The sequence below is a fragment of the Monopterus albus genome, unplaced genomic scaffold, assembly GCF_001952655.1.
Source record: "Monopterus albus unplaced genomic scaffold, M_albus_1.0 scaffold58.1, whole genome shotgun sequence".
NCBI classification, from domain to species: domain Eukaryota; kingdom Metazoa; phylum Chordata; class Actinopteri; order Synbranchiformes; family Synbranchidae; genus Monopterus; species Monopterus albus.
This window is the reverse complement of record NW_018127938.1, coordinates 2243027-2252162: the sequence shown is the minus strand read 5'-3', so window position 1 is coordinate 2252162 and position 9136 is coordinate 2243027. Positions and strand designations below refer to the sequence as shown.

General features: G+C 40.6%; 1 protein-coding gene across 3 annotated transcripts in view; it reads right to left on the bottom strand.

Moving 5' to 3' along the window:
• The window catches only part of swt1 (SWT1 RNA endoribonuclease homolog), a 23881-nt gene that overhangs the window by 6513 nt on the left and 8232 nt on the right, over window positions 1-9136 (bottom strand). For 2 of the 3 annotated variants that reach the window (XR_002275161.1, XM_020602766.1), the window contains 9 exons: window positions 8677-8778; window positions 8302-8493; window positions 7045-7138; window positions 6453-6652; window positions 5885-6027; window positions 5642-5780; window positions 2186-2325; window positions 1887-1996; window positions 1398-1544 (listed from right to left, as the gene is read on the bottom strand). Coding sequence is in view for 1 of the 3 variants with exons in the window: in XM_020602766.1 (XP_020458422.1) it covers window positions 1398-1544; window positions 1887-1996; window positions 2186-2325; window positions 5642-5780; window positions 5885-6027; window positions 6453-6652; window positions 7045-7138; window positions 8302-8493; window positions 8677-8778 (1267 nt within the window). In the remaining 2 variants the exon portion in view is untranslated. The remainder of the gene's footprint in view (window positions 1-1397; window positions 1545-1886; window positions 1997-2185; window positions 2326-5641; window positions 5781-5884; window positions 6028-6452; window positions 6653-7044; window positions 7139-8301; window positions 8494-8676; window positions 8779-9136) is intronic. The other variant, XR_002275162.1, reaches the window with a different exon arrangement.

The window sequence follows — 9136 nt, the reverse complement described above, 5'->3', positions numbered from 1 at the left end:
GGAAATAAAGTCAGTCAAGTATTGTGATCAGTTACAAACCACACCAGGAAGACACGGCGATGATAAGCTGACATCTTAAATGTTCTGTCTTGGTTCAGGCTGAGCTTAAACAAACTAAAACTACCTGGACAGGCCTTTTCAAAGCAGGCTTTACAATCTTGTCATAGAAGGAAAAGCACACATGATACTTATAACATTGAATGATCTGTTTGAATCAAGTGCCCCAGTAAGCCAAGACTGTGTGACAAGGAGTCAGCATGCAAACCAGAACGCTAAAACAAAAGTAGTCAAATGCAATTTAATCCTCATTAATTTCATCACTTACTCGTGCTTTTCCTACTGTGACATGCGAGAATGTCTCCTGTGATAAAGGCCTATTGTTGGATGTTTGCAACCTGCCATGGCAGTAACACAAGTCAACAACCAGAGAATGGGAAGAAAGAAAAAAAAAAAGGAAAGGAAAAGACATGACTGCAAAACTGTGCCGGAAATCAAGTTTCTGAACTGAACTAAACCCACTGATGTCAACTTTAAAAACACACTGGCATCATCAAAGTAGAAGTTCACAGACCAAAAGAACACCACTGATATTATCTTGCAACCAAAGATCAACTCGACCTCATACCCCAGTTTGAGTAGTAGATGACTAATAAGTGCTAAAGTCCTGTTTGATATGTAAATAAGTTCAAATGCTCATGCAGGCAAGGCACAAGCAGATAATACTGGCACCAAGAAGAGGTGAAGAAATCCCATAGATAACTATTAGTATTTTTTGTCTTGAAGGCACGGTGAGAAGCTAAACGGTGCTCCAGGGTAGAGCTGTTTGTTGTGTCATGGGAAAGGTGGTAACCAAAGCTACAAGGTCAAGCAGATTATGGTCTGACCAATGTCAGATGCCAAACAGGGTCTGAGGGCTATGGGCGCATACAAACACACACACAGGACAGAGGGAGAAGTAGGCTGGTCAAGGACATGCCAAGAACAAGTTAAAGGGGCTTCTCAGAAGGACTGGCTGCTGAGATGAAGGTTAGATGTACATATGACATTAAGTCAGAGAGATAGGTAAAGATGATGATAGAGACAGAACAGCTATGGAAAGTGTTCAAGGAGAAGCAGTAACATTTTTTTGATCAAATTTCCTTTGTAGACATCTTTCTTTTTGTTTAGAACCCAGGCTCTATAAACACTAAACATACCCATTAAGATTGTGTTCTTGGCAGGTGTAGATAGATGTATAGCTACAGCTGAAAGAAGTAGGAGGAAATGTCTCAAATCAAATCAAATATTTAATACATCATCATAAAACAGACACAGGGGCATAGTGGCAAACAGGCAGAGGAGCAGATGTCTGGTGATATGTTTAGACTGAGTGCAGTAACATAAGCAAGCTAAGATACCTGCTGAAGGCTTGGAGCAGCTGTGACACCATGGAGGACAATTTGTGCAAATAGGCCAATGCCTCCTGTGGTGGCGGAGGAGCACCCACTGGGTGAGTATTCTGCATGGTGTGAGGGTCAAAGCCAAGTGCTTTGAATACTTCCAAGCTGAAACATGACAGAAAATTATGACCTCAGAGGTCAGTGGAATGGAAAAAAAGCAAAACACAAATTAAAATAAACCTCCAAAGTGTCGTTTTTGTTCCCACAAATAACTTGATATAACCATTTACTGTAATTACAGGAACAGACTGTGGTGTAGATTCAGCAGGTCATTTGTTGTTCACTTTTCAGGAAACAATAACTTCTGAATGCTTAGTGACATGATGTACAGATGATACACAGTGTTCTAATCCTTTAAACAAATATAAGCAAAGTTCAGTAAAAAAGAAATAAGTAAGAAGCATCATTCTAACCCCCAGTTAAAGAGTAAGTTCTCTTTACACGCACCTCATCTGATACACATTAAACCAGATGTTCTCAAACAGGGCCCACACTTCCTGATGAGAGATCTGAGCATCATCATCTTTCATGTCAGTATCACCAGCTGGAACTTCCCCCTACACACAGATGAAGCCATTTAAATCCAACAGTGCCAAATAAAAAGAGGGGTCTAATAAGAAAATACATCCTGCTCTCTGTCTAATTGTTGTTCTGGTACTCATCAGATCTTTCAAACCTGAAAGTGGAATTAATTAGAGCACTGACTTCATTAATTAAACTTGAATTTCAACATTTCTCCACCTGACCTGAGGTTGTAGCTGATCAGTAATGTTGTCCATTACAGAGATGGCGCTGGGAACACGGCTTGAACGTTTCCCAAACACTTTCACAAGCTCCTTAGCTTCTTGGAGGGCCACTAAGGTGGCGCTACAGTCCATTGTTTTACCTGAGAAAATAAACAGATGCATACAGTTTGATGACTGTTCCAAAAAGGGGACATGCACAAAGATACACATTAAGGCTTATATTCACTCAGCTGTCTGTTGTTGAATGAATTTATAACTAAAGTGAATTTGCCCAGTGATATAAATCAATGCAACATTTATAAACAATGAGGTCCTGGAATATCACTTGATGATGGCCCCCAGGTGTCAGTGGGTAGAGAGGAGGTCCCAGGGAACAAAACTATTCCTCGATGACCAGTGCATTTGAGTAGTTTCCACATAAAAGGAGCAACTTAGAGGACAAGCAACTGCAAGTTTGAGTTATAACAGTTGAGGGTGAGTGATACAGATATTAGGACTGTCAAGCTATGGCCTTCACCATATTATTTGGGGACTTATTGCACTGCCTATTAACATTATAATGAGAAAGTAATAGTAAAGTAATGAGAAGAACACCAGAGACTAGATAATGCAGTAACATTAAATAAACAGGTTTTTACCTTCAGTTTTTTAAACTGGCTTGTAACGACAATCACCTCTGAGAGCTTGGTCTGCTCAACTGTACAACCACTGACACTGTTCTACCAAGATTGTCCAATAGTCATTTGGTACATGGTGCTGTGGCAGTGGTAGTTGTCATGTCAACCATGTACGCTCTTATGGGTAGTAACTGTTGCCCTGACAGAAGCCTCTTGCCTCCTGTGACCCATTTAGATGCCCTAATAATAACCCCCATTGCCATGGTAAACACTAGTGGTGAGATCTGATGCTCATAGGCTGCTCTACTGCCCCAGTGGGGGGCATATCCACTGGAAGACCTAACTTCCTCCCTATCTTTATCTGCATGCATCTTTTCTAAGCCTCTAGTTCTCTCTTAGGCACTTTCAAGGTGCCACCTTTCTCCTTATTAAATAGCGACTTCATGAACTTAAATAGACCTACAGTATATGGTAAAAGGTTAGTTGAACAACTAGTATTAGACTTTGTCCTCATTATATATTTTTATAGAGCCCATTTTTTTCCATATTTAAGTGAAGAAGAAGAAGAATCCTCTTTAACATGTACAATGATATTTTTGTTTGGAGCCGAGGGCCTTGGGCCGCTGCGTGCGCACGCGCCGCCATCACGGGCAAGTTAGGAGTTCAGTGTCCTGCCCAAGGACACTTCAACATGTGGACTGCAGGCACTGAGATTTGAACCTCCAACTTTCCGGTTGGGAGATGACAGCTCTACCAACTGCACCACGGGTTTGTCAAAAGGTGCCAGTCACTATTTGATAAGTGCTATATCCTGCTTGTTACAGCACAAATTAACCCCTGGGTTTAATGTAATACAATTCAAAAGGGCCACAAACTGCAGCATCCAAAGCAAAGCAACACATGGCTGCTGTACTAGACAGCTCTAGTTTTAGATAGGTGTACCCAATAAACTGATAACAGAGTGTACAAGCACACACACAACTGGCAGACATGTGAAAGTAAGGCAAAGGGAAGAACAAATGCCCTTTTCTTGATGGGCCAAAACCAAGCCAGCTCAGACTGACTGTGACTGTTTTACCCTTGTTTAACTGTAAAGGCTATATATCCATAATCTTACCCTAACCATTAAAAAAAAATCTACTTTTATCTTTTGTAGGAGGTTGTGTGGAGTATAGCTACAAGTGACTACACACTCACAGTCTGCTCAGAAGAGACCAGAGACATTGCATGCAGTACTTTTCCACTCCTACATTTATTCCTAGACTCACAAATGGTTTACCCCTCCTTCTTGTCGTCGCCCTCCTCCTCCTCCCTCTTGCCCTACTCTCAGAGCCCTGGCACAAAGCCAGACTGTGAGGCATCAAGAAATCCAGAATCATTCTTGTGAACAGAGCACACAGAACAGGGCCACTGGTTTAGCAGTCATGCCGCACAGGTGGACTGAAGGAAAGACTGAAACACCTAAGCTCAACATAAAATGTAATTAGATTCAGTGACGAGATCCAGAGCAAGAGGCGCTGCAGTGGACGACTCAGCATGTTTCTGACACACATTTGAGTATCCTGTTATAGCAGATGACCTGATTTTATATGTAGTTCTGTAGGGTAGCAGAGTGCAGGGCAGACAACGTCATCCCCCAGCGGGGTACAGCTTTTATCTGGGGGATGACTCACTATCTCAACACTACAGCTGATGAGGAATAAAAACAAGCTGAGTCCTTTGGATATTTGAGGTTTTCATTTAACATACCTTACAATCAATAACCCTAAACCCATCTAACAACAGCAACAAGCAATGGGATTTTCCTTATCCCGGCTTAATTATTTTTGTCACAAAGCCTCATACAGTATTGAGACTGTTAAGGTGAAACAAAAGATATTTTTAGACACCTAAGAGAGCTCAGCCCGGCCGTTTCCACTAGTGAATTTCTATGCTCTCACATATCATCTCATTATTGTTGTTTTTCAAAACCTAGCGTTCATATTCAGAGGAACATTAAGATCAGCTTCTAGAAATATGGTGTCAAATGTTTCATCTAAAGTTTGTAATATTACCATATCTTCCCAAATTCCAGCAGCTGAGAATTTGCTAAATAAAACAGACTAAGAGGTTAGAACATTGAGAACGTTATACATTTTATGCAGAATAGACATCATGCCTTATGGACAGTTAGCTACCGATACTGATTCTCTGCTGAGTTGCATAAAATTTTTTTACATTAGTTTCTATGTTATGTTGATTACATTTTTTAAGTTACTGTACAACTTTACACTGAGTGCCTAGGTGTTTGATAACAAACAACCAAGACTGTTTATGGTAACCTACATTTAGAGACATCTCTCTGGACAAATGATCCACTACTATCCATTATCTTTGTTTTTTTAGTTGTTGTTTTTGATTTTATATAAAATAAAAATATAAAAGTTGGGAATCAGTCATGGTTGCAACAAGATTTCTACCACAACACCAAACAGTTGCTGAAATCTTTAGGGTAAATTACAAATATTTAATTATATGAAATACGGTTGTTTTGAGGACAAGGTCAGAGAGGCCAGATTGAGATGGTTTGGACATGTACAGAGGAGGGATAGTGGTTATATTGGTAGAAGGATGTTGGAGATGGAGTTGCCAGGCAAGAGGTCAAGAGGAAGGCCAAAGAGGAGATATATGGATGTGCTAAAAGAGGACATGAAGTTAATTGGGGTGAGAGTAGAGGATGCAGAGGATAGAGTTAGGTGGAAACACATGATTCGCTGTGGCGACCCCAAATGGGAACGGCCAAAAGAAGAAGAATTACAAGAAATACATACTGGCACTTTCCTCTGTACCACCTACATACCTGAGTTGAAGAAGTCGATGAGACTTAAAACATTTTGCTGCTTCCTTCGTGGGACAATGTTCCCAAAGACAGCAATCCAGTGCTTTTTCAAACACTGCAGGACATCTTGGAGAGTCCATGGTGGTTTTACATAAACTATCTGAAATAAAAAAAACACAGTGAAACAATGGCCTGAATTTGTTTTATTTGTTTTAACAAATCAAGGTTTGAAAAATAATGTGAAATTCCAAAGGACAACTTTACCTCCAACCACAGATCTCCATAGGCGGCCTTCATCTCCACCTCTAACACATCAGACAGCACCTCCTGCAGGCAGTTTTCTAGTTCAGAAATGCATCTGCTAAGGTTCAAATTTGCCTTGGTTTCCTCAGTGGGCTGCTGGCTATCTGTGATCAGTTACATAAATCAATATGTGAGTACAGAAACTGTGAACATGCAATGCAGGACAGCAGCTATCCTTTACATGAGTATATGCATTTTACAGCATAATATGCATACTAGGTATTATGGCAGCTGTTGGATTAGACATATCACCACTCAGCTTCTGTAATGCTGAGTGTATGAAGGTGAAAACCATTTTCAGCATTTTGTTTGTATTTTTTCCATTTTTGTTCAGTGAAAGTGTTTTTCATTTAATGAAGAAGAAGCTATAACCTGAACTAACACAAATGAACAAAGAGAAAAAAAGAAAATAGGGAAATAGGAAGGGGTGAGTGGACAAGGCAAGTAATTGCTATTACTTCTGCACTATGATGCAGTACGCTGAGTAATTTCCTGTTTTGCATGAAGAACACATTAATCCCTGGCTCACCCTTCTCTGCAAGTCCGACAGAAAATCCTGTTCTGTTATGACTGTGTTGCTCGACTGGCGAACAAGGCAGCACAGGACTCTGCATGCTCTGCAGAGGGTGAAGGCCACATCTGGATCTCTGAACCTCAGCCTCCAAATCATTCTTGCTGAGGGCTCTCACTCCACTCAAGAGTGCTTTACTGCAGAGGTTCTTATCATTACTAAAGAGGAAAGAAAATGAGGATGTTTTTAAATCAGCTGGCAGTGATAACATAACAACATTAAGACAGATGACAATTAAATTTCTACTTTTACCTGAAAAAAAAATCATCAGTAACACTGTGTAGAATTAGTGGCAATCAGAGAAACAGGTAAAAAAAAAAAAGAAAGTGACACAACTCAACAATCGCTACTATATGAACCAAATTATCCTAAACTAAACTCAGAATTCCCTCCTCAGCACATCTATTCCTGCCCAGTTACTCTGTCTGACTCTCTTTAACTGAGACTATCTGACTGGACCACTCACAGTCACATGCATGTGCATTATCTGCACACAGAACACACTCTACAGCTGCAGCAGCAGTAAACTGTGGGGGGAAGGGGAACTCACGTGCACAGGATGTGAGCACACCATGGGTACAGTCTCTGATATTGCAGGCAGCATTGCAGCACTCTGTCATCATTATTCTCAGCATTCAGACTTTCTAGGGACACAAAAGTACAGAGAGAAAGAAGAAGAAACAAGAAGACAAGTGACCGACAGTCCACACAAAGACAAAAAAGATGTGTTTAATTCACAACACTGAAAGCACATGGTATGCTGCTGCCACAATGAACAACAGAGCACAATATGTTTTTTGGAGAAAGATTCAAAGATGATGAACACCAGATGGAGATTTCAGGTCTACTTCAAGAAATACACTAATCCTCCTAAAATGTGAGCTCCTAAATACTTTGAAATATGAAACAATATCTTTGCTAAATCTCCTTTATCACCCTCTTATTGAAAAGTTCCTACTACTAATATTGAAAGATTAATGTCTATATATAAAGCTAAGAAGTGGGTTAGTCTATGTATGGGTGTAACCTGCCTTTGAGATGCACACAGAGCATGCTATGATGATGAATTCAGGAGGAGCAGCTTGGTGCTAGTGCCACCTAGTGTCTATGCAGTGAATAGTCAAGCATTTACTAATTTGTGAAATGGCAAGCTGTTAACTCAAATGCTCAACTTTTAATTAGATCAAGGTCATGTTCAATATCAGACAACCCCAAACAGTGATTTTAATCAAAAAAAAATTATGCAAACCCATCTTAACATAATTTTGAATTCAACAACAAGGATGTAACAGAGCTCACAATAATTTTGCAACTAAAACTTCCACAAGGACTTAAGTATTATATATGATTCTATTAAGATATTAAGTATTATATATGATTCTATTAAGATATTTTAACACATTAAAAAAGCACAGCACAAACAGATTCCCCTCAAAGGTTTATTGTTTGACCTGCAATTATTGTAACGTTTATATGTGCTTTATTATAACCAAGGATGACATTATATTAGCCTGCACAGCCACTATTTCCTGTACACACACACACACACAAGCACTCACACATTCACACAACAGTGACATCACCGGGAGCAACTAGGGGTTCAATGTCTTCCTCAAGGACACGTGGACTAGAGAAGCTGAGAATCAAACCACCAACCCTCTGGTTAGGAGACAGCCCACTCTACCTCCTAAACCACAGCCATCCTGAACCAGTAGAAACAGCCTTAAACCTTAACCTTTAGGTTTAATAAATTAGTTCTACTTTCAACATGCTGAAAATTCCTATACTTCTATAAATCATCACTCACTGTTGCTCTCAGTAGCCTGTTGCATAGACTGCCCCCAAAGGTGTGGGTCCCGGCTCTTCAGAGAGTTGTAAATATATGAGATGGCGGGAGCAGCAAGGTGGGCAACAGACCCTGATAGGCCTTTGCCTTTTTTCAGGGAATCCAGCTCCTGAAGCACCACCCATGGGATCAGGACTACAGGGAAGCCCAGGACTAAGAGAACATGAAATGTAAAAAAAAGCATGCTATGATGATTCCAGTTATTCCATACCATGACTGTAGCCTTGCCTGGTCAGTAGTAAATCACAAAACTGTGAAAATGGGATTTAAAATTTTCTTCATATTATGTTTTATGATTTTTAAATTACAATGTTGTTTTTATCCTTACTGACTTACCTTCTAGGCCATGCAGTCTGATCTTTTTCACATAATCCAGGTGACTGAGAAGAATGTTGGTGTCCAGGATGAGAATTAGATTTTGCTGAGTGGGTTGTTTGCCTGGAAAAGGTAAGTTCATACAGTGTAAAATAATTAAACCTTACACAGAACAATTTCAGTAAAAGCGTAACCCCTGTAAAGGTTACAGTTTATAAATGTTTTTCATCCATCCATCCATCCATTTTCCTCCGCTTATCCGGGACCGGGTCGCGGGGGCAGCAGTCTAAGCAAAGATGCCCAGACTTCCCTCTCTCCAGACACTTCCACGAGCTCCTCCGGGGGACTGCCGAGGCGTTCCCAGGCCAGCCGAGAGACATAGTCCCTCCAGCATGTCCTGGGTCTTGCCCGGGGCCTCCTTCCGGTGGGACATGCCCGGAACACCTCCCTAGGAAGGCGCCCAGGAGGCATCCGAAACAGA